Source organism: Rhipicephalus sanguineus, chromosome 3, assembly GCF_013339695.2.
Source record: "Rhipicephalus sanguineus isolate Rsan-2018 chromosome 3, BIME_Rsan_1.4, whole genome shotgun sequence".
In the NCBI taxonomy this organism is placed as follows: domain Eukaryota; kingdom Metazoa; phylum Arthropoda; class Arachnida; order Ixodida; family Ixodidae; genus Rhipicephalus; species Rhipicephalus sanguineus.
The window spans coordinates 163,585,211-163,611,352 of NC_051178.1; the positions used below are offsets into that span (position 1 = coordinate 163,585,211).

The 26,142-nt window shown below is 45.9% G+C and overlaps 2 protein-coding genes across 2 annotated transcripts in view; one reads left to right on the forward strand and one right to left on the reverse strand.

Annotated features, from left to right (window-relative positions):
• Positions 1–2,267: 2,267 nt before the first annotated feature.
• On the reverse strand, positions 2,268–25,938 carry LOC119387622 (E3 ubiquitin-protein ligase HECW2-like). Its single transcript, XM_037655066.2, is given in 14 exon segments — positions 2,268–6,307; positions 7,789–7,987; positions 8,288–8,402; positions 9,706–9,985; positions 10,947–11,134; positions 11,136–11,199; positions 14,593–14,706; positions 16,354–16,474; positions 16,888–17,000; positions 18,422–18,708; positions 21,408–21,572; positions 24,414–24,516; positions 25,189–25,271; positions 25,635–25,938. Coding segments are annotated over 14 exon segments (1,953 nt in total). The 5' UTR covers positions 25,644–25,938; the 3' UTR covers positions 2,268–6,195.
• The window catches only part of LOC119386051 (interferon-inducible double-stranded RNA-dependent protein kinase activator A-like), a 28,936-nt gene continuing 28,544 nt past the window's right edge, over positions 25,751–26,142 (forward strand). The window contains exon 1 of the mRNA XM_037653400.2: positions 25,751–25,928. Coding sequence (XP_037509328.1) covers positions 25,751–25,928 — 178 coding nt within the window. The remainder of the gene's footprint in view (positions 25,929–26,142) is intronic.

Here is a 26,142-nt window from a genome sequence, read left to right on the forward strand (position 1 = left end):
AAAAGTTTGGGAAAGGCGAACGCGTCTCCTGAGCATAGGCGTGCGCGCGGGGGGCAGGATGGCCCTCCTCAGTCACCTAAGAGGGGGGCGCAAGGTTTGCCCCATGAGGGGCGTAGCCAGAAATTTTTTTCGAGGGGGGGGGGGGGGTGGTTCAACCATACTTTATGTATGTTTGTGTGTGCGTGTATATATACGCACGCAAAATTGAAAATTTTCGGGGGGGGGGGGGTTGATTTGAACCCCCCTACCCCCTTGTCTACGCCCCTGTGCCTCGTACATTGAACCTTCGCCTCCCCCCCCCCCACCCGAAGGGGGGACCCTGTGCACGCCTATGCTCTTGAGACTTTCCAATACTATGCTCTGCCCCGTTATCGTGAAACATTTTGACCATATGGTCAATGGCAGGTGCCAGTACTTCGGGGAGGTAGCCGATACCTACCACATGGTCCGGTCCCGTGAGCGTAATCCAGCTGTAACCCTCAACCTATAACGCTACCCGAGAAGATTGGGAGGCGGCCCTGACTAGGAGCTCACACCTCCAGGCTCAAAAGGCCTTGTTCTGGAGAGCCAGGCTGGCGGCTTCAACCAATGGGGTCCTGGACTAGGGACACGACCCAGCGTGTAGAGGCCCCACAGTGTGTCTCACATCTCTCATTAACATAATAAACATGTAATAAACGCTTTTCACCACAACCATGCCGATGCCGCCCACAAACAGCGTTCTAGCGACGGCCTCAACTTGCGATGTAACGAGAAATCCGACAAGTCGCATCGGTACGCCCTGGTGCGCCGTTTAGTCCAATCATCGCTGCGCCCGGGCGCCCGGAACGATTTGTCGAATATGCTATAACTCTACGCTTATGCAACACTTAGACAACTCCCAAAAAACGCCAGGCCTGCGCTGAAACCGCAGCACAGTCACAGCGAAAGCTGGGAGAGCGGCGTTGTAAGCTCTCTTGGGGCTACAATACAAGTACACTAGAAAGGTACCCACTACGCCATAAATCACAATTTTTGTGAAGTTGGGAAGCACCTCTAAGCCATTATTCGTGATTCTGCGGAGAAGCGAAGGCACACAGCTACACGTCTGTAAGGCATTATGTGCACTTTGTTGACGCGACGACTGATGACGATAAAGAATTATGGCTCAGCCCTTTGTAATGGGTTGGATGCTTTAAACGGCCCACCAGTTATGTAATTTGCATTGGGTGACGCCCGCTCGCTATTTCCCTCTCCCGTCATGCTGTATAACAACGTGGACGTGGGAGAGAGACGGGGGGGGGGGGGCGAAGAACTTTACTGAGACCCCGAGGAATGGATCATGCGCTTATGGGCTCCTTGGCAACCAATACAAGTACACTTGCGAGGAACCCACTACGCTATAAATCATTGTAATTTTACTGAGACCCGAGGACATGAATCATGCGCTTATGGGCTTCCTTGGCAACCAATACCAAGCGCAACATGCGAGGACCCACTACGCTCTGAATGATTGTAATTTTGGAAAGTAGGGCAGCAGGCACTGTGTCATTTTTCGTCATTTTACGGAGAGCCGTTGGCACCTGCTAAACGCATGTAAGTGCATTATGCGCACTTTGTTGTGCTGTGCCTGATGACGACGAAGAATTATGGCAGAGCCCTTTGTAATGGGTGAAGCATTTCACAACCTACTCGTTGCGCAATTCGCATGTGTGACGCCTGGTTACAGATTCGCGTTGTGCGACGCTTGGTGCTTATTTACTCTTCTACCACGCTATATTGCATATGCTAATGTGGTTCATTCCCGAATGAAGCCTGTATAGGACTTTTTGCAAGCAGTTTCAAGCACCGGCATGGCTCAGAGGTTGACTACTGGGCTCCCACGCAGAGGGCCCAGGTTCGAACTCGTTCCAGCCTGGAATTTTTTTCTTATTTAGTTTTTTTTTAGTTCGAGCGATACTGGTTACGGACACCGGCGGCGGCGGCGGACAACTACGGCGCCAAAAACGGCCGGTGAAATGATCTCATAACAGCTTTCGCTGTAAAACCATTCTGCATAGACTTTTCTTCTTTCTCATTGGTTCAAGCTATCGAACCACTTGTACGCTGCTAAAACTACTGGTGCTTCCAACGTAAACAATGATATGTACATTTCTAGCAAGTCGTTAGGCTAGAAACAGCTTTTCCAAAAACGACTTCACAAATGTGCGTTGCTGAAGCGCCGATACGTTCGTCACTGCCGTCACGGCACGCGTCAGACAAAAACAAGTCTTCTTGGGAATCAGAGCGGAAGTTTTTTTTATTGCTCTATAATACACAGGAGCGCTGCGTCGAGTGTTCTCGTTTACATATACATACTGTACAAAGACGCACGTGACCGCGCGAAGCGGGCAACACGTGACGGCGGCGGCAGCAGCAGTAGCGGAGGGACTCGGACGAGGAAAATCGGGACGGGGTTCATAGAAAAAACACAGGGAAGCACGCATGCGTGTTGTGCGGGCGCCACCTGGCGCCTCGCAGGCAAGCCAACGGCACCAGACACCAAGGGGTGCCTGCTGCACGCACAAGCATCGGACATGACACGCCTGCGCACTTCCCACCGTAGCGTATACCAAAATAGTCGCGGCAAGCGCCACTGGCAAACAAAGCCAGCAAACCTCTGTGTTTTTTTTCTTCTTTTTCTGTTTGTTTGCAATGGTGAGAGGGGTACGCAATGTCTATCACCGTGCCAAGTTTGGGCAGTGCACAAAGGCCACTGCAAGCAGCTGTACAAAAACAGAAAAAAAAAAAAAATTAAAAGCCACCACCCGCAAGGGGGTGCAGCAGTGTCGGCAGAAGTGCTCCTTCTCGCATTTTTTTTTTCACTTTGTACACACACAACTCTCTCTCACGCACGACACATTGGAATGCATGAGAAAAGCATGAACACGCCACGGCAATACAAGCACATGCACGCACACACATTACACATCAAACCTATGAGGTCACGCCTCGTCGCACTGTTCACATGTCTAATTACAACCGATTAAAGTTCGCATACGGGAGCAGCTAGTGCCTGAATCCACACAACGTGAACCACTACTGGGCCGGCCATGCAGGTGATTCGAATGCCACCGGTGTGTTGACGGGTTCGAGATGCACCGGAGGCCACACAGAAACCAGATACAGGGACGACCCAGTCGCAATACGGATTACTTCCACACACCAGGTCAAGCAGTGCAGTGCCCAGGCAAGGACCTGTGCCAGTGAAATGAACTGAACGGCGTATCTCGTGCCTGTACAACAAGAACGACAGCTTAATAATAACCAAGGCATTCAGGTTTTTGTATCCAAACCTTAACCAAGGAATGCCCGCATAGAGAAGAGACGAGTAACAGATGAAATATTTCTATACATTTACAGCACATGGTGGACAGCGAAGGACAGTTTGAAAAAAAAAAAAAGACTTGAGCAATGAATGCAGCCAAACTACTGCAAGAGATAGCATCTCTCGCACAATTTTCAAGGGCTTCATTCCATTACATGATGTGGCAGCCCGATGTAATGAACAAAAGAACGACAATTTTTTCTAGGGGCTTGTTTCTTTGCTAGACACAATATGGATTCATTTGGACTCACTTGGATGAGCTCAATGTAATTTGATGTCCACAATGAAAAAAAAAAGAAAAAAGTTAATGTGGCTCAAGAAGGACAAATTGCATTTACACATCACACATCACCACTTCCCAGTGATCAAACAAGCACATGAAAACGTGACACAATTTTAAAGTAGCGAGGCTGGCTTCATCCTGGACACTGCCAAACCGTGCGAGCAAGATTTTCCTTTAACGCAACTGTTTTATAACATCGGCACATTTATCATTTTAGTCCCAAAGTATCTTCGCACCGTACAACACATAACCAACATGTATTCCTCAGAGCACACGCTATATAAGTTCCGGTCATTTGAAGTCGAAGCAGTTAGCGGAGCCAATAGAAGGTAACAGCGGGCAGCATGGCACGCAGCAGGCTTGTGACACTTTTCTTGCACATGAGAGGTCACTAAACACGCAACACTCGACTAATACAAACATCAGTCATGGCACGACAACTCTGAGAATGGCCAGTTCACTGGGTAACGGATATAGGCATTACAAATCAAACAGCCAATCAAAAAATAGCTCTCTAGCTTCTCAAGGAATCTATATGCATCTAAACGCTTAGATCTTGCATGTAGCGCAACAATGAATCACGAAGTCCATGGCCAGGGAAACCACTTTGAGAAGCTTGTTGACGTCGTCGTCGAAAGCGTCGAGGTCCACAGCAAAGTCCACTTTGGTTTTTTTTTTTTTCGTCTTGCTCCTTGCCTCCACAGAGGAAGAAATAAATAACAGGCGCAACTGTCTTCAAAGTTCGAACAGCACAAATGAAGCCTTTTTCGCAGGAATTTACAAGCTATCAATTAGCAGTACAGAAGTCCTGCTCTTTCTTTATGTTTTGGAAAAGAGAAGCAATAAAATGAAACAACATGACAGCACAAACATAACATGGCCAAAACATGTTGGCACATACTGGACAAATTGCATCACCTGAAAAATGAAAACACTCACGGAGTGCATAAGGCAGACAAGCAGAAAGATAAGGGGTGTTGAGAGCGATTATGCCGACATAGCATTTCTTGGAATGAGAAGCAAGGTTAGAAATTATTCTTACAGTCCTAACCACACTGCAATAAACCTATCACAATGTATTCAATACAGTAATAATAATACTAACAAAACACGGTGTAGCGCGGCTGACAGGACAACCCAATGTTGCGTTTGTGATTCGTAAGTGTACAATACCGCGCAACATAAAATACTCGAATAATGTTATTAATGTAATACATATATATCCCTAAAACAATGATTAGATAGCTGGTTAGGCATGAAGCTCTCTCAAGAGCTAAGTAAGCTGTATAAAATAACGAGTGCTCTGAACAATTTAAAAAAAAACACCTTGTCAATACTATACAAAAAGCGGTGCAAGCTTGCTTCGCATTGGTGCATAAGCTTCACAATATAACGCACTAAAAAGAGCTTGTTAATATTATTAACACTCCACCCAACGGTGCCCTGAGAAGTACGATAAATAAATAAGAATCAACACTTTTTTGTGTGCTAAATAATGTCAACCTAACACACGAACACACGCTGTTCGATAATAAAATGACTGCACCACCTTCAGGAACTTCTCTGCTGTATCGGCAAGCTGGCGTTGAAAACAGCCATCGGTACACTATATGTATTTGACAAAAAACTGCATTGGCTTTCGGAGGCAGTGCGCACGACACTCCACATAAAAACTGTTGCGCAATTGTTCATACACTTAGTATAACCTAAATTGGTCAGCATCATACTCCAGACACTCCGAGCACTGCAGACATTGGACATTATTCCTTGTAACATACAAGACAGGCAAAAGAGTGTTACTGCGCAAAAGTTGCAGCGTCTCACAAGATGGTGCATCAAAACTGGGCATGCCTTCCACCTGACAACCCTGATCGTTGCAATGGCATAGCACGCAGATCCTATGGCAAATGCCAGTTCCTTCCTTGGCATCAACCGATCAGCAGGTTTTAAAAAAAGGGGGTGGGGGGAGGAGGAGAGGAGCCTTCTTGCATCGGTGCATCGAGGACTTCATGATCTGCAAACATCTTTTCTTGCATCCAGCAAACAAGTTTCGGTGCAGTGTTGACAACATCAATTTTTTCTACAACTTGTTTACTTGAAGTAAAAGAATCCTATAATACACTGATCACATTTCAAGACTATACCAAGCACATAAATATCTGATGCACGCAACTATGCAAACTTAAGGCACAGCCTTCGCATAAGCCCAAGGCCTTTTGCAATCAAAGTCCAGGCGTGCAATGAAGCGGAGGTTGACTCAAAAGGGCTGCAGCTGTCAACACTGCCCTTGTTAGCTGGCTTCTGCATTGACCAAATACAAAAAAGAAAGAAAAGAACACGCTGCCAACAAGAATTTCCCGGCATGCTCCACAGGGCGAAGGCTGCCCTAGCAAGGGGATTGTCGTCAGTGTGGATGGCTTTCCCGAAGAATTGGCAGCAGGCATGGCAGGCACATCCCCCTCCAGGGAACGATGATGACAAATTCGGTGCGGGCACCGTGCTTTGCCATGACGCTTGGAAGTGCGGTGGACACCTCCGGCGACACTTCCGTTTCGTTTCTAATGACTCACTCAATGCCGAACGTGCTCGACTCTTCAACGGCCAGCAGCAGCTTCTCGTGAAGCATATCGAACGATGAATATGGGGGCAAGTCTAGCCTGTTGAAGCAGGTGTGAGCCCTGAGCAGAAGAAAAAGTGGAGGCAAAGGTTTTTGAACTCTGGAAATCCAAATTAGGGTACTGGAAGTCACTACTACAGTGAAACATCAATGTAAAGGCCAAGGAGGATTAAAAAAAATTGCTGGAGTGGAAGTTACTGCATTTACTCGATTCTACCGCGCCCTCGATTGTAACGCGCACCCATTTTTTCGTGAGAGAAAAGAACAAAAAAGTCTGTAGGAGTCAAACTTTGCACATTCAGAAGAACAAGTATTTGGGTTTTAAAGAACTAAAGTTTCAAAAAAGTAAAACACAAAGTAAAAAAGCCGGCCTTGCCGCTAAAACTGTCACCACTACAGCGGCGATACGAGTCGCGTAATGGATTAGTCCTCGTCGCTGTCGGACAACTCCTTGTCGCTGTCAACGCTCTTCGATTTCGGGAAACCGGCCCTGCCTTGGTCCACTGAAGCCTTTTCATGAAGCTTTGCTGTAAAAAATCTTCTGCTTCTATTTGCGCCAGTCTCGCATGCACGTTGCGGGAACTCCGAACGACCGCGATGCGGCCCGATTTCCGCCCGTCTCAGCATATGTAATAACTATTCTTTTAAATGCTGCAACGTGGTGCACTCGTCGAGTATTTGGAGTCGGCACTTCCATGCCGTCGATGCGAACGCAGAACGGGATGACAATCTCCTCAGCACACATACGAACTGAAACAATAATGGCAGAAATGGCCAAGGCGCGTAGGAGGCGGCCATTTTGAAATGCCGATGGCAATACGATAACAGAGTTTCTCTTTTTTTTTTCGGTACTCGATTTTAACGCGCATGCGATTTTGGGACTCACTTTACAGGAAAAAAGGTGCACGTTAGATTCGAGTAAATACGGTATGCCTCCAAAGTGAAGCCAAGAATCCGTGACCTTACCAGCAGCAAGATGAAACATTAGCACCTGGGGAAGAAAAAGTAGCGTTTTCGCCACATGCCCTACCACATTAATATGAGTAATTTTTTGGGACAGAGAATGCTCGACGAGTGCCTTTGTGCGACATGCTTCCTTGAGAGACCTCGATGTCTGGGCAAATTTTATTCGAGATCGATTCATCAATACTCATCTCAATAGGTTACTTTCATCGGGAACAATCGCAGCTTAATTTACATTTAGCCTAGCGTTTACATTAACGGAGCAAAACCACTTTATCTTCAAGTGGCCACCACCCGAAGAGAGCATGTTGCCGAGACAAACCAGGGGCAAACCGCAACTTCACCTTTGCTGGTAATGCGTTGCAAGAGCGTCAGCTCCAGAATTTTTTAAAATCCTTCAACGATTTTCAACTCTGGAAATCCAAATTAGCGTATCAAGACACCAACTACTGTCAAACATCAACGTAAAGGCCGAACCACATGAGGCGTTTCTGCTGGCACTCAGTGATAAAGGGGTAGAATCAAGCGAGCACTTGAATGCGGGCAAGAGTGGGTTGACAAGCAGAAAGAGATGCGCACCTTGGCAGGCTAGTCGGCTTGCCCCATTTTTCAATGCAGAACTTGCGAGGTCCGTTGCTCCCACGCAGGGCGGCAAAGCCTTCGTACGGGATGCTTGAGGTGCCCGTGACAAACTGGAGCAGCCTCAGCCGCCGCTCGTTGTCGAATTTCTCAATGGCCATCCAGAACCACTGGATCACGGGGTGGCTGTCGTGGTAGCCTGCACCACGAAAGGCTTGGCTTGAGAATCAACGGATTAGGGCAATTGTCACTAATAACACCGGCGCTAGCATTGTCTGGTACTCTTGTGTCTATGTTTGCGAGCCTTAACGAAGTAACTGCATTCGAACCCCTTTATAAGAGACACCAGTGTGCCTACATCAAAACAGGGGCTGATCAGCAAATGAGTATGTGGTACCCTGCTTATTTATTAGACACCTCATATAAGGGACAAGAACTGCTCCCCAGCGGGAGAGTGTTTCTTATAAAGTGATTCAACTGTAACAGATTTTTTGCTCACCCGATCGGTATTCCGTATTCTTCCTCCAGTCTGCTGTGTCTATTTCTGCTGTGCCGGCAATCACCAACTCTAGCTCTCGGGCATCAAATACTGACACCAGGCGGGAGTCCACAACCTTTTGAAGAAGAAAAAAGTAATAATTAGGAAAATTGTGGGGGTGCTATATCACCCCTGTAAAGGCGACTGCCGTAGCTTGGGTGCAGCCGCTGTGTTTGGAATGCACGTGCTTTGCGCGTAAGCGGAGACGTTTGACCAAGGTCAGGGATGCGCTGGCTCTAACTCGAGTTTAGTGCGGTGGCGCCGGCATTGCCGCCGCGGAGAATTTAGGCCGGCGCATAGAAACGGCAGTGAGTCTCTTTTGTGGTGTGGTGGCGCGCGCGGATGGACGTCGGCCACGGTGGTCCCCAGGGGGGGATGGTACCGCGGCTCGCTTCCCTCGGGCCCTCGTGGCGAGTCGTGCATCTGCGGCGCCGCCTTTGCATTTTTATTGTATTATGTTGTCTTATTGTATGTCTTATGTTATGGTGTATTGTATGTCTTATATTGTGTATAAGTTTTAGCGTGTTACAGCGTTACTAATTCGGCCGGCGAGCTCGCCATATATGTAAAGTAGTGTTTAATAAACCTCCACGTTTTCTTGCACGACCGCGTGAACTGTCTCCGTGTGTTCCGAGGGCGGCGGCGGTTTATCGCTCAGACCCCACAAAATGTAAATTTTAACCTTTTCTTATGCGGTGAATACCTTAGGCAAATAAAGGGACACCAAAAGTAAACACCACGTCACACTTACATGTCCCGCCTCAACCCTCCCTCCACGTTCAACCAATGCTAAGCTAAAGGTGAAATATGGTGCTCCATTCACTCCCGTGGGATGATGTTTGCACATTCCTTTCCTTAATTTTCAACGTTATTGTAACAGAGGTTGCAGCACTCAATTGTAGTATATGACATGCAACTAAATTCAATAACAATGACAAAAAGTACTTCCATGAGGGTATCTAATTTATAAATGAACATCAGCAGCAGATATGGTTCATTAAAACTTATTAAAGAAAGGGCATTTTTTATAGTGTGATGGCTCTGAATAAGGTATCAATTCAGCATGAGCTAACTTTTAGCCATTCGTAGCTTTCTGAAATGTTTACAAGTGCTACCCATACAAGTCAATGCACACCACATTACATCTTCCTAAAAAAAAGGGGGGGGGGGGTAGGTTCACTGTGTGGGTAAATACGCAAGGCCCCCTACATGCCTGCGCTGCGGCGCTGTGACTTGCACGTTTCAGGCACTAAACACAAATCTTTCTTTAAATATTCCGCAATGCCTTAAATGCTGACAATACAATGACGCACTATTCTGAGCCAGGGAAGATCCCAAAAGGTTGTCACTGTGAAGTGATACAGCCCTGCTATACTTACTTCGTAGAATCCCCTCACAAGGCACTCGGTCTGCTGGGCGACTCCACGCTCGAGGCGCCATTTGAGCATACGCTCGATGTACTCCTTTTTGTTGCGCTCAGAGACAGGCACGGAGCGGCCGCCAGGCTTGAGCTCACGCTCAAGCACGTGGCCAGCCACCTCTTCAACCACAGAGAAGCTCAGCTCAAGGCCCATGTCGGTGATGTCGTTCTCCTTGAGCCACACTAGCGACTGGTGGAACTCCGCGTCCAGGTACTCCAGGTCACTCAGTGAGCAAGGTCTGCATAAGAAACAATATGGAAAGCATAACGTGCCTGTTCACACAAAATCACTTTTCACTAGCACATAACAATTGAAACCTCCCTCATTAGTATTGTCCTTGTTTTGTATGTCAACCTACATAATATGGTATTTGCTGTCGATAGTAGCCTATTTTGCTTCACATCAAAGAAATTACTGTTGCCAACAAATGAGTGAGCTAGTCTAGCTGAATAGCCCTGCCATGTGCCAAGATGCCAAGTGGCACGCCTTCATTTCTGTTCTTACTGCTCGTGTCAAGTAGATTCCTTGCTCAACAAGTAAAATAGTAATGCAATCACAATTCAAGGTCGGCCCGAGGATGAAGATATGATGCAACTATCGACAACACTTTTGTCTAAGTGGAGGCGTGACAATGGCTGAAACAGAGACCAACCTAGTAGCATACAAGCGTACCGAAGTGCACAGAGCAACATAACGACAATTTTGTTCTCACAAATAGTGCAAAGATGGCTTGTAACACTCATTGGACCGATGGCACCAGGAGCAGCTTCAATTAATTACCTGTTTCCCTTTGCAGTGAGTAGTGAGTAGCAGTGAAATATGAAATTCGAGACAAATACACTTTGTTGTGCTGAGCTTAAAAATGCATGAAGTTCTGTGAACACTAAAATATAAAACGTGAAATACTTCGTTATAATGAGAACTTTGCTATACTAAAGTTAATTAGTACATCAAGGTTTAACAGCAATATATTATTTTGTGATCTCCTTAAGATTCAATATATCCAGGCTTGAGTGCACTATTGCTGCCATTATAGGGAACCTATGTCTGCAGATGCCAACATCAGTGCTAGCAGTAACTTTCTATGACAATGTGCTTCCACTCCAACACATCTCTCTCTCACTTTGTAATCTATATTCTAACTGCTTTAACGGCTGCCTATACCTAGTAGCACAATTGCAAATGAGTGCAACACTCACAGCCTTAGCAGGGCCTTGTAGAACGGCCGGGTGAAAAAGGCGTCCAACAAGTGCTGATGCACCAGAGCCAAGCCGAGGACACGGCCACTGAAGCGGAACCACTCGTGCTGGTTGTCCACAAAGGCTGCCATGGGGCTCACTTGCACGGTGTACGTGTCATTGGCCGAATACTCAAACAGACCGTAGTACTGGATTGAACAGCTCCCGCGACAGCAGGAAGAAGAACTCTCGGGACGGTCCACCATAGTCTAGCCTGAAAAAAGAAGAAGAAAAGAAAAATGCGTTTCATTTCGCTTTACTGGGTACTCAGATATTTGTCTAAACAATGTACAATTTCAATCAAATTTTATTACTCTTTTGAGAAGGAGGAAGAACGAAAAGCTGCTCAAAGCCAAAGCCCTTTTTCATAGAGCACTGGCTGCGCTGCTTTTACGTTCAAAAGTACAATTTCAGTACATATAAAAGTACGAACACACATAGAAAGCTGAACCAACGTAAAAGGAAAGATATAGGTCAATAGGTACAAAAGAAGGAAAGTGAGATGTGTGAATACGATTCATAGTAGTACGACATACTACTTGAGCACTAAACCGTCATGAACACAAAAACCACATGTGCAGAATTTAAGAATAAACGGTAACAGACCACTAAATCAAGAAAGATGGACACCATTCTGCTGCAGGTTCTGGGTGCAAGAGACTTCAAGCACTTTGTTACGAGTACTTATAAGTTCTCCAGTACCACTGGTAGGTGAGAGCAACATGGTCATCAAAGCGTTCCACACTGTCCTGAAAGTTTCGTCTCAGTGATTTTCTGCTTGCACTACAACAACTTCACCACCCAAAGCATAAGAGAACACTCCTTAAAAGTTGATTTTTCAAGCCTCACTTTTTAAATGCGAAGCGTTTCTTAGCGAACCCAAGGCACTTTGAGCGTTTCTTCATTCCTTCCTTCCTTCGTTCCTTTCTTCCTTCCTTCCGTCCTACCCACGCACCCAATCACCCACCCACCTACCTACCTTACCTACCTACCTACCCACCTACCCATATGCCACGGGCCATGGTAAGCAGGTACAATTGATAGTTTATATCTTCCCAGGCACACACTAAATCACGCACGCCAAGCCTCTAGTAACTCCGAAGTGGGCTAATGTGACACGCTGATGAGGGTGTTCAAGTATGTCCTTTTGTACTGCTTCCAAATCAGGATGCAGAAAAATGGCGCTGTTCCTTCGACGAGGATGTAGGGCAGGACAACGCAAAATGAGGTGCTCCATGTTGGCTATGCATAAAGAGTGGCAAAAGGTACATATGCAGGGGGCGGAGGTGTCTATGCCCCTCTTCCAGTCACCAAGAGTCTGCCATTGATGATTTATGTGAGGGGTAGTGGCCGCGTTTGCTAGCACTTTGTTAATAAGTATTTCCCCCAATCTCCTCATCAGTCGCCTTCGGTCCTCCCTTTGCCTAATAAAAGAATCTATCATCATCATATCTTCCCAGGAACGACGAGAACAGACATTGTCTATATGCGAGAGCGTAAAGAAAAACCGAAACCGGCAGCGTCGACCCCACAAATGCAAAGAATAAAAATCAGGATCCCAGCAGAAATCGAACCCAAGCATTCTGTGTGGCAGTCAGGTATCCTACCACAGAGCCACGCCACATCTTGAAACTGCTTTGGAAAAAGACCCTATGCAGGCGTAATGTTGGTGCAGCGTCAATTGTGGTTGCAGTGCTCGCTATCTAATTTTATAACAAAGCAATAAACATTACATATGCACACATATCTGTCAATTGTGATTCCAGTGTTGGCTCCGCTTTCACAGAAGTCCAACAAACTTTGCACTTGTATTCCTATGATTCAGCAAGCTATTTCAAGCGTTGCTCGACCCCAGAGGAATACGCTAACGAAAGTTACATATGATATTCACATCATCGCACCGTAAAGTGCACTTCGTTTCTGTAATACTCAGGTCTGTGCTCTAAAGTGAGTGCTGACATTACGTCAGACCATAAGTTACCCTTTAAACGCCAGTGTAGTCTACATGCCTGGTAAGGCCGCGATGTGCACACAACTATTGGGCTTACAAAAGCACGTCGATCCACCTCGTAACGCTTGGCTCAAAGCCAAAAAATGCAGCATAGACAAATACTTGCTGATTGCTTCGCATGAAAACGGTTCCCGCAAGGCATGGGATCTGCCGAATTGTTTGTTTAGTTATTAGCATTCTGATACGTCTGAATGTAGCCCAACTCCTTCTCATGCATATATATTAAAAAAACAAGCCGGTAACATATGCAGCGTCACTAATACCAGCAAGGATCATCAGCAATGGGTGCTAGCATACCCACCGTTGACACAAATAAGACCGTCTCCTAAAAGAAAATATGGCCCCGAAAGAGCCATAATACGAGTACTGAGATAATAAAAAAAAAGTCACAGTTTCGCCGCAATGGCGAAGCAATGAATGCAATAGCAATAAACGGGAATGCAACGCGAAGAACGGAAAGCAGCTCGAAATTGCCAGCGCGTCGCTCGAGCCCAAAGGACGCACGAAAAGAATGCACACAGGACGAGCGTGAACTATCATGCGTCACAGCTCGACACTTGAAGCTCACTGCTCAAACATAAAGCAGGACGCACGAAACGAATTAACAGGTACACACAGGACGAGCGCGAACTGTCACAGTTGTTATTTATTTCTGTTTGAACAGCGCGCTCCTTTCGCAAACGCGGCCGCTGCGAAGTGACCTTCGTACGCTCTGTGGCTTCAGCGCGGACCTCGCGGGGAGAGCACAAGACATACAACCGCCCGCTCCACCCCCCCCCCCCCCCCCCGGCCGCCCCCTTCTTTCCTCGAGATAAGCGCACGAAGGTGGCCACGCCCTGTAGGGCGAAGACCAACGGCGTTCGCAGGAGCGGGGCGATAATCTTTAAAGCGCGCAACGCACCCACGTCGTGCCATCTATGTGGTGAATAAGAAAGCATGCTGAAGGACAATGGTGTGTATAAATAGCTCGCCGTTAGCAGGCTGAAAGACGGTACTGTTGATGGCGTAACTGTCTAACGCCGCTCGCTAGAAAGCGAGAGGTCGCCCGTTCGATTCTGCGCGTCGGAAAGTTTTTCTGAATTATTTTTCTTTGTGGCTTTTATATATATATATACATATATACATATACGGTGAATGACGGCGGCCGGCGACGGCAAAAATCAGCCGAGACTGTCCATATAATTGCTATCGCAATAAAAATTTAATAAAATGAGAATTGAAGCTGGGTCCTCTCAACCACGAGCCCGACCCCAACGCAATGCAGCATGAAAACCCAAGCCAAAAGTGATGTGTTGAGGGGGTGTTTATCACGAAAAAAGTCACACGCAAAATAGGTCTGGATATAGCAGCAATCAGAAGTTTGACTACTGTGCTTTTTAGAATATGAAAGCATGCCATGTTGGACTTGACCGTGGCTTTCACCAAGGACTTGCAGCTCCTAGGGCAGCTCGTACCTTCGTAACTGTCAATGGAACAGGCTCCCCTTCCCTCTTTACAAACCTCTCAAGCGCATCATTGCACAATTATTAGCTGGCTAAGGACTTAACCAGAATGTAAAATGCAATAAACAACAGCTTAATTAAAGAAAAATCTCACCCTTCTTCCCCAGCAAATCCTATGTAGAGTCGAGACTTTTGAAGGTCTTTTTTGGACGCAGCCATAATCTTCGTAAATGCATCTTCGAGCAGGTGGTCTCGACGAATGTTTAACCTGCAGAAAAATCCCAGACTTAAATGCCCAGCAAAACAAAACACTCACAGTACAATACAGTACAATGAGAGCGGCGAACTCGTTCATCAGTTGTAAAAAATACAATCTATGACCTAGTAAGTTGGCTTTCTATACGAACCACGGTAAATTCCAACACAAGTGCTGGTGTGCATGCCGGTTCCAGAATCTACTGTTCATGTTGTGCGTGTAGTCAAATTAGGATGACTGAAGAAATCTAGAGTGTTCCGATACATTCAGGCACAGATTACAACGATAACACGTGTAACAGCCTTAGTTGAGGAAACTGGTCACACTGAAAAAAAGAAATGCAAGCACGTGTGCCAAGATATTAAAAAAACAACGTCTTTCTGGGCTGCTTCTGCCGACTGCCTGCAACAGGTTTAATGGCAATTTGTGAATTAAGTCAATGTCTCTCCAGAAATGGGCCCCAGTTGCATATGTAAGGTAAGGTAGGTCATTTTGTTGAATAAACAACGAAAGTATTGTGAAACATTACTCTAATTTTTTAGTGTACTTACTTAAATAGTGTAGGAACATTAACCATCTACCGTATTTACTCGATTCTACCGCGCCCTCGATTGTAACGCGCACCCGTTTTCCGCAACCAAAAAAAAAAAAAAAAGGTAATACATCGATTGTAACGCGCACCCATTTTTCGTGAGAGAAAAGAACAAAAAAAGCCCGTAGGAGTCAAACTTCGCACATTCAGAAGAACAAGTATTTGGGTTTTAAAGAACTAAAGTTTCAAAAAAGCAAAACACGAAGTCAAAAAGCGGGCCTTGCCACTAAAACTGTCACCACTACGGCGGCGATACGAGTCGCGTAATGGATCAGTCCTCGTCGCTGTCGGACAACTCCTTGTAGCTGTCAACACTCTTCGATTTCGAGAAACCGGCCCTGCTTTGGTCCACTGAAACCTTTTGGTGAAGCTTTGCTGTAAAAAATCTTCTGCTTCTGTTTGCGCCAGTCTCGCACGCACGCTTCGGGAATTCCGAACGACCGCAATGCGGCCCGATTTCCGTCCGTCTCTCTGCATATGTAATAACTATTCTTTTAAATGCGGCATTGTGGTACACTCGTCAAGTATTTGGAGTCGGCACTTCCATGCCATCGATGCGAACGCAGAACGGGATGACAATCTCCTCAGCACACGTACGAACTGAAAAAATGGCAGAAATGGCCACGGCGTGTAGGAGGCGGCCATTTTGAAATGTCGATGGCAATACGATAACCGAGTTTCTTTTTTTTTTCGGTACTCGATTCTAACGCGCATGCGATTTTCGGACTCGTTTTCCCGGAAAAAAGGTGCGCGTTAGATTCGAGTAAATACGGCATGTAGCTGAATTTTGCATGAGGGGTAGCAAATATTTCTAGAACCTTAAAAATGGAAAAATTTTTTCATCCAATCTGAATTTACTGACTGAGTTGTCCAAAATGCTCTTTTGTATAACCAATCTTGCCATACTTCTGCTCAAACAAGCCCAGGTTTCACACCTGTTTGTGGAATAAACCATTTGTGCTTTCTGCCCAACCCTATTCAGCTTTTCATTGGTCCTATGATTCACAGGAGTTTTGCAATTCACTTAGAGCGCCAACGAAGCATGCTAGAAAAGTAACAGTACTTACTTTAATTTGCTGGGTCCTTGACCGTAGCCTTTGGATTCTAATTTTCGGTAAAAATTCCTAAGTTTGGCTTCAAAATCTCTCCGATACGGTGCTGGAGCCCTAAGATTAGCTCTCTGCAGACCTGGAAAGAAATATTGCACTATTGTTAGTTTGCTTCACATTGACAAATCCATCATTTGATATGGATGCACAATGTGGTACTGTCAAACCAAGGTATGTCAAATTAGCTATTTCAAGCAGTTGCGACATCCCCTTGGAAACTCCAAGTGAATCCAATGATATCCACTGTACTACAGTCCTTTCATTCACACTCTTCCTGTGGAATCCCATTATATCCACTATACTACAGACTCTCAGGACTCTTCATTGTCAATTCAGCTGTGATATGCAAGCTTTCATGCGCCACTTGCAAAATAATAAATCCCCCCGCCCTCATCACAAGGCACGCTCTCATGTCAAAGACAACAGAGCGCGACCTCAAAAGGGAGTACAACCCTTAGATATGGTTAAGACGTTAATTTCTGTGCTACCCACCTGGTGAGGCCTGCGGAGAAGGCTGAGGAGAATCCCGTGGAGAGCGATGACTAGAACTGCTCCCAGAGGAGTACTGGGCCGGAATGTACGACATGATCTCCTGCTCAAACAGGCTGCAACACAGTGAACAGGCAAGGAAGACATAATGAAGAAAGGTTCCTCGAAATGCGGGGATTGACAAACAAACAAAAAGAAAGAAACAACGGAACATTGGAAAATCCTCTTAGAACTACGGCATAAGGCCGCACACACTGGGTGAAACGAAGAAACCGAAAACAAAGGGACAACACAAGCACTTTTCAGCGCTTGTGTTGTCGCTTTGTTCTCGTGTTCATCGTTTCACCCGGTGTGCGCTGCCATAGGCCGTAATGATCGACCAACTAGCCCACAAGTTGGAACAATTTCTGTCTTGACAACTTACCAACCGTAAATAATGCACCTTCCTTTCTACAATAGGAGGAATTAATTCCCAGTGTTAATGATGTAGCCCTAATGTTCAGGCTGAACACTGCAAGCGGCAGGGGATCGAGTGAGTACACATTTTAATCTAAGGTTACAAAATTAAGACCGAGAGCTAAGAAAGAAAAAGGTGGTGCTTATTCAAAATAATTATGACCACCTGAGGTTTTCAATATTCACCTAATTACGTACATCGGTGTTTCTGCATTCTGACCACATCAAAATGTGGCCACCTTGGCCGTAAATCACAACTAAGTCCTCATGCTTAGCAGCACAACACTTTCTTCCCTGTGCTACCATGGCGGGTGAGCTAAGAAACTAGGTGAATTATAAATAAACTAATCTTCTCATTTGTGTATCTGAACATGAGAATGATTTCTTTTTAACGATGAGCTCATGCTACAGTAATGTGCAGCGTGAGCTCATCTTGTAGGATAATTCAGGACTCCTTTAAAGGGACCCTGCAACTCTTTTTGAGCATGGTCAGAAAACGCTGCCGATTTGTAGTTGAGGCTCCTAAGAACACGCGAGCCAAACATTATTGTGCAGCATCTGGCCAGGAATTTACAACTAATTCTCAAAGTCGGCTAGAAATCGCTCCCTCTTCTCTCGACAAATGATGCCATAAACCCAAATGACTGCGCCATACACCCAAAGTCCACGGCCACTGGCTGATTTGAGCACCGTGAGCTGCATAGTTACTGCAGCCGCCACGTGCCTGCGTGCGCGCTCGCAATCACACTGAAGTAAGCCACATGTTCAAAAAAAAAAGCAAGAAGAAAAGAAAGTGCTCAAGGTTATGACGCGTGCTGACGAACGGACGCCCTTTTCATCCCCCCTTCACATAGCTTCCATCACGCTCCCTGGTACGAAAGGAGAGAGAAAGCGTTTAAAGCGAGTGGCAAATCCCTGTAACTCCGCCCCATACTTGATGGATTCTAAAACTTTTTTTCGGCAGTAGATTGGTGAGGCAATAAACACCTTTAATGAAGCCATTTGAATATTACTTGGAAAAGTGTTGCACGACCCCTTTAAGCAAGTACTTTGGCAGGCATGAGGAAGTCTGGGTGGGCACCTGAGCAAGATGGTCAGGTCGAGGTCGTGCGAGAGGCGCCCCAGGGCGGCAGTTCCCTCCGCACGGATGGCATGCACACGGTCGCGCAAGCCGGTGTTGGACGCCATTGCTGGGTGGCGCTCACGCAAGATGTCCAGGATGTTTGGCTGCCTGAGAAAGGCCACCACCTTATCGTTATAGGCAGTGGGGACACTGCTGCTGGCACCCGGCAGGCTGGCCCCAGCCCCTGCTGTGCTGCCCGGGGGTCGGGGTGGTGGCACGGGCCCTCCGCTGGTGCTGCCACTGCCCTGCATTCGTCATCCAGACAACAGGAAGTCAGCAACACTGTGATTTCATCACGGTGTTAACATATTGTATAGACACTTGTAAGGGCCACACTTTACTTTTTTGTTGCAACCTTGACAAGCACTTCGAATATTCGAACAAACATTACAGTATTTGAATTCGCTTCGACACAAATCTAAACTTCCATAAGTATTTCAAATGAATGAATAGACGTCCATTTTACTGCATGTAAACTCCCTGAAAAAGTGGTTTCACTGCCGCGTGGCGCTGCTATGCTGTAGAACCACCTATCTTGTGGAGAAACCAGCACTGCTTTGAGGCCACATTACAAGGTTACAGTTCAGAAGCGTGTTATATGGGGTTATATACACTAAGTATAGCAAACTTTTAAACACAATGTACAGTCAACGTCCCATTTTTCGGACTCCCTAGGGACCACGAAATCGTCCGAAAAATCGGGCAGTCTGAAAAAACGAATTCATGCTTTTTTATTCCGCTCAAGCAGTCAAATCACCACAGCCACATCCGAAATAGTTTTAATGCCTCCCAGTACAATTATCAGGCATTTTGGTGCGCGCCCAGGCTTTCGCATATACATTCGGTACCTGCCGCGAACCTCGCTTAACTACGTGCCAACCGTCACTTGCAAGAATGCATCTCGTGATGAGCGCCGCTGATACCAGCAAAGTGCGGGATAGATTACGGCTCTCTCGCATGGAGCGTTTGGAAACGATGACGCGGAAAACAAAGACTGTGGCGGAACAGCGGACGACTCGTCCGGCTTTCCCCGATGCGTACACCCATCGCCGAATCTCTGCCGATACGCAGCATTTGCTGCCGTGTGAAGCCGATCGTTTCTAGTTGTGGGCGGCACATCGCCAACTAAGCCGACGCCGTCACTGTACTGTTGCTGTATCGTACGCATGCATTTATCATAAAGGGTTCGTGATGCGCACTTTGTTCCTGACTGCACACGGGCGCGGCAATGGCAAGCTGGTTTCGTCCGTGAAGGCAACGCGTCTGTGCGGCGCTCTTAGCGGTCTTGCACAAAGAGGCAGCAAGAATGGCGGCGCGACACTTTGGGATTCTCGCCTATTAAATGCGTGCAGTATGCCTGCAACTGCGCTTGGCCACATGCACTACTGAGCAGTTAACTGAAAATGCTTATCGTAAGGGTTGTCAGCGATTAAGCCATACTGGCGCGTTTGCCAGCTGCCGCCATTACGCCTCCGCGCATTTCCGCTGCTTATCCGTTTACGTTTACGCTTACGCTTATGCCACGGGAAAGTTATTTTGCACACTGATGATAGCTGCGTCGCATTCTTTTTGCGTGCTTGAGGCCTGTGAGTGCGAGTGCCGCGAACAAAGGGAGGAGATCTTCAGCTGCATGTTGACCAGGAAAAGTTTCCACAGGCCAAAACGTGAAAATATCCGAATCTCGAAGATAACCTTGTCAACTATCTGAAGCTACTCCATGTAGATTGAGCTTGTCTGGGTACTGGCCCTGGGATAGACACACGATCGAGGTGTATCCAGAAGCAATCTTAAAGCCAGGAAAACTAGATCACAGAAGCACATGAACTGCCAGAAGAAGAAATATTCCATTCTAAGAAGGTATACTATACTGTACCCGTCTCACTAAATTTTTTTCTGATCATCAACCCAGGGGCACGTAAGTTTTCATTTTACACCCGCGAATATTTGGTCGGCGTTAGATTAGAGTAAAAAAGGTGATCTTTCCTCTCGAACGGTATCCGAGAGTCGAAAAATTGCATTGCATAACCAAGGTTTTTAGTAGATTATTTCTATGGGGGTTTTGCCAGGACCAAGCCGATTCACTGTAAAATGCTGGTTGTCACAAAACAGAGGGACGTGTAAACGAGGTTCCATAGCATTTGCCTATCCCTACATAAGGTCAAATTTTCCAGTAATGCTCTGTAATCCACTATATTCTTTCATGATCACACACTAATGCAAAACTGAACGCTATTGTTTTCATAACAATTTTATTAATTTATTCATGCAAGCTGCACAAGTGACTACTACTTGTCTCTTGCTATAGCTGCCACTGCTCGGTTTCCACTGGGTACACTCAGTTTGCCAATACATTAAGCCATCTTCACCTTCTGTGCCATGGAGTTAGAGATCCCAGTAACTTCAAAGCTCTAAACATAACTTGGAATTACTCAGTCGGAATTCCTGTCTCTCGATCTTTGTTCCCATTTGAATTCATTTCTCCCAATTTCGGCCTGCCAAGTTCGAGATATATGTATGATAATAATACCCGAGGTTCACATGCCAAAACCACGATATGGTTATGAGGGACGCCGTAGTGGAGGGCTCCGGAAATTTCATTCACCTAGGGTTCTTTAATGTGCACTGACATCGCACAGTATGTGGACCTCTAGCATTTCGCATTCATCGAAACGCGACTGCCGCCGTCAGGATCGAACCTGTGACCTTCGGGTCAGCAGCTGAGCACCATGGATGTCTGTATGTGTCGTTATGATGTTCGTTTTCTACATATAACAACAGATTAGGTAAATGCCTCCTTAGCTGTATTTAAAACGAACAACTTCGTTGGAAGAGATATGTGCAATATCCTGAATTTGTTACAAGCCACTCTTTCCATAAATTTCCGTAAAGAAGAAAAAGAAACAAAGGAAGACAGAACTGCAGATGCTGAACAGCTTTGGCTCACCCTAGCAGCAGCGTCTGCTCTCTGTCCGTCGTCTTCCCCGGCACTGCGACTGCGCCTCCTGGCCAGAGGAACCACCAGCTTGCTTGGGTTTAAGTAAGGCACATCTATCGGCAGCCGGGGGTCGATGAACGTTGTGCTTCGAGACGTGTGGTCGATGAAGAATTGCTGCAACGCAGAGGCATGGAAACAGCAGGTCACAATGGACTAGCAAAAAATTATTGGAATGAAGCACTGATAAAATGCGATTCTGTAACTTAGCTACATCGTCATGTAGCTAATCGAGAGTAGGGAACATGCAATGGTGCAGACACATAACTAGAAAATCGAGCTCGTTTTGGTGAACAAAGCCCCAGAATTGATTTTTTTAAGACTCACTTGGTGATGTGACTTGACCCTTTTCATGCCATACAATTTGCTGCGCCTAACACTGTGCGTGTCCCCCCCCTTCCCCTTACAGCAAAAGCTGTTATGAGATCACAATAAAAGCTGACTTTGATTGGCGTATTGTCTGCCGCCACTGCTGTCCGTAACCACTATCATGCACAATAAGAAAAAAATATCCAGGATTGAGCGGAATTTGAACCCAGATTTCTGCGTGGCAGTCAAGCATTCTACCACAGAGCCATGCGGGTGCTTGAAGCTCCTTCGCAAAAAGACCCTGTAAGGGCGTCATGTCGGGAAAGAAATCACATTAACAGGTGTATGTAATATAGAGTGGTAGAAAAGTCAAATAACAACCACGCATCACACCATGTGAATTGCATAACAAGTAGTTGGTTTAAAGCTTCCCACCCATTACAAAGGGCTCAGCCATAATTTTTCATCGTCATCAGCTACAGCATCAACAAAGTACACATAATGCCTTACAAATGTGTAGCGGCTACCTCGCTTTTCCGCAGAATAATGGCATAGTGGCTACTTCCCTACTTCAGAAAATTATGATTATTTGTGACGTAGTGGGTACCTTTCAACTGTACTTCTATTCGCACCAAGTAAGTTTACAACTGGCTATAGAGAGGCTGCTCATCTATACTTCACTGTGACTGTGCTGCGTGTTTCGCGCAGACATGGCAGCGGATTTTTCTTTTTTTAGTGTGACCATTTCTCAGTGTGGCCTCGTACAGTAGACGCTTGATAACTCTGATAATTCAAACAAATCTTAAATTTTTGGTTGGTCCACTATTGTTTCAATGTATCTTAAAGCCGTTTAATTCAAACTGCCCCACTGTGCAAATTCAGTTAATTCAAACTTTTTGCTTGTTTATGCCTAGAAATCTGATGCCTTTTTTTTGCTTCTAGCTGAACATTTGCGTTGGCATTAAAAGACGCAAATAAAGCCGATTGCCTGCATAGTCGCCAAACTGTACCCACTAACAATCGCATGCTGACTGACGAAGAAAAAAAACCATATGATCTGGCCCAGATCTATCACGTCTCGAACGCTTCCTTAAGTCACTTTCGCCGCAGTACACTGGTGTCATGCGGGAAAGCATCCTAAAAATGTGAAGGAGCTACCAGTTGTCATAGGACACAACCCATTTAGTTCTTAAAGGCACACTAAAGAGCAAAACGATTTTTCTCGCATTAGTAAAGTAGTCTTCCACGATACTAAAAACACCACGCTTGCTGCGAGAAGACACTTAATAAGCGAGAAAACGCGCAAAAAGAAAATACAGGTGGCGACGCCACCTTGAAATTCTCGCACCATTTGCCGTGATGTCACATATTTTTGACGGCGCCTGCTTGGGCCTACGTAGTTCCTAATCGGTTAAATCGAAGTACATTGTCCTCTGAGGGGGCCAGAGACTTGACATAACGAGTTTGTGGAAATTTCGTCGAGCCAGTGGCGCCAAAATACGTTAAATGCTCTTTGAAACCTTTTACGTCACGAATTACAAAGTTCGGCGCGAAATTTAAAAATGAAACTTTGAACTTGGTTTTCTCCTCTAATAATAAACCTATGGTGGTGAAATAAACTACACAAGAGTTTTCCGAGCACACTTTATCAATCTAAACCAATTCATTGTTTCTCTTTAGTGTCCCTTTAATCACGTGTGCATGTGTTGTGTAACAATGAGTGCCAGTATGATCACTGACGTCTAAAAACTTCACTGGAAATCACGTAGAGCTGTCTGTAATGTTGCTGCGGGACTGAGAAACAATAAACATCATAACAATAGTTGGTACGTTACCCCGAGTCATATTACAGCAGAGCTGTTATGCTCAAGGTGTGCCATAGATCGAAAATCATCATCAAGAAACGGCACGGGCCCTCTCCTTCATTGTCGTTTTCTGCTTCGCTCCCAGAACACGTGCACCCATTTCTCCGGTGTGGGATGCAATAACTGTGATGGGCGAGAGAACGAGTACAGAGATAGAGAAAGAAAGAGAGAAAGAAAGAGAGAAAGAGAGAAATAGAGATAGAGAAGTTCTTGGCGAGAGCAAGCATAGCCATGTACAGGGTCGACCACATCTAAGCTGAACACCTCATTAGTATTCAAACCGGTAAAACTAGAACGTTTCTTATACTTCACGATTGCAATGCCCGTTATAGAACGTCTAATCATGGGTGTCGACAAACACAGTAATGATTTTCCGAATTATGTATTAAACAACAGCTTCAATGAGGTCCTGAATACTAATGAGGTGTTCAGCTTAAATGTGGACGACTCTGTACAGCAAGGGGTGAGAAAGAGAGGGTAAAAGCCTAGCGAAGCCAGGACCAGCTAGGTGCCCACCGGGTCTGCTGTGACACAGCCTTGCGCGACTTAGTGAAAGCTGTACTAAACTTTTTATGAGAACTTCTCATAACTCAAACAAAATCCCGAGGTCCCCTCGAGTTTGAATTATCGAGAGTCTGCTACACAACTTAACACTGGTCTGCTCGCAAATTAGCACAACGCCGTTCGTGCACTTGATAGCCCCTTCATTGCTGTGCGCAGTATGTTCTGCAATGCGAGTGAATGGTTCACTTTCATGGGGGAAATAAATGCAAATTAGCCTTACCTTTCCTGAGCGATCGAGCTTTGTCTCCCAGCCTCTCGGAAGTTCCCTCGTCTTGTCGGCAAACTTGTTGAGCAAGCTCACCAAGTCTCGATTGTGTTGGTATCTGGTTTGCATGCACAAAAGCAATAGAAAAAAAGCCACAGTCGGCACGGTCGTCGAATACAGGATTGACTGGGCCCCGAAAACAGAGTCTTTTTTTCTACGCTTCAGTGCTAAGGTAAATGTACACCTTTAAAAACACCATTCCTTCAAGTTGTCACAGTGGACATATTGTCATGCCGTTATGCAAGTAGAGTTAGAAGTATTGAACTATGGGTATTGCATGGTGTCCAAGTGTAACTCTACACACAATGTTTGTCGTGCATGGAGTAAGGTCAACACTGTGTGAATAATTTGTCACCAACAATATTGAACACGAGCAATGTTTGAAACTTGCATTTACTTCTTGAGAATCATGCAGGGCAGTGATTATCAGGATACGCTTCGCAAATTGAAACAATAGAAAATAAATAGCTTACAGAAGACCCTCGTGAAATGGGGCATTAAGTGCATTCCTACGAAAAAGCAACATTCATTGTTTATATTCCACCTAGTCATCAGAAATGGATGTCTATCGCTGTTTCCTGGTTGAAACCTAAAAGGCTTAGTGTAACCTGCTGCGTTGGACACCACCAAACACAACACGACAAAAACCTGTAGCTTTGAAATGCCTACACGCAGTAGAAGGTTTGTTAATAAATGAGCATACTGAAAGCTTCTATGGGATTAGTTCTACCTTTCGAAGTTTGCAGGATCTCGTCGAATCTTTGCAATCATGTGTTTCAAGGAGGAGCTTCTATTGTAAGCAGCCAAAGCATCCTAAAACAGAGAGAAACAAAGTCACATCAGGAAAATCATGCACTGCCTGTAGAACTGGTAATTGCAAGATTATGTACGAAGTGGATCACAAACATGCACCGCTAGGAAAACTTGCATGCCATATTGTCACATGTATATCCTGCACAAAAAATATGGCAAGTTCAGCGCTGAAGTCAAAGTGCGAGTTATGCGCGAATTTCGGTATACACGGTGGTTTCACGACAATGCTAACCATACTTTCGTGACTGACCTGATAGCAGCGTTAGAAAATTTTGTCAAAATGCGTCCCTTTAATCCATAGTTAGGAAAAAAAGAAACTGCTAGACTCGCTGCCATAGCAACTTGCAAAGCATGGTCACTTACGTCGTTCATGTGCAGCACGTTGAAGAAGTCTGACCGAGTTGTAAAGCGAACAGCGGGCGATCTCAGCAGTGCCCTCTGACTGTCGGGAGTGGAGACCACAGGTGCGGGAGGGGCCGATGGCGCCACACTGGCACTGCCACCCACCACCACCTCTTCGACCACTGGGCGCTGGCGAGGGAGCAGCACCGCTACACGGAACAGCCGGAGCTGGAGGAGGAGCCGACGCTGCCAGACTCATGGGCACGGCAGAGGCGGCAGCTGCTGCAGCTGTCATGCGAGGAGTCATGGTGCGCCGTATGCTCTGGTACCTGCAAAATGACGGTGGTCAATTAGAGTTCCCTTACCGAATTCTGCAAGGCCAACTGTGGACCGAATTGCGTCCAGATTTCTCACACTTTCTGTCTGCTATGATAAAGTGTTCATAAAGCACGCAAAGCTGCAGCAGAGTCCACTGCTGCCTGCACCACTTTGAACACTAATAAATATATATGCTGGACATCGTTACAGT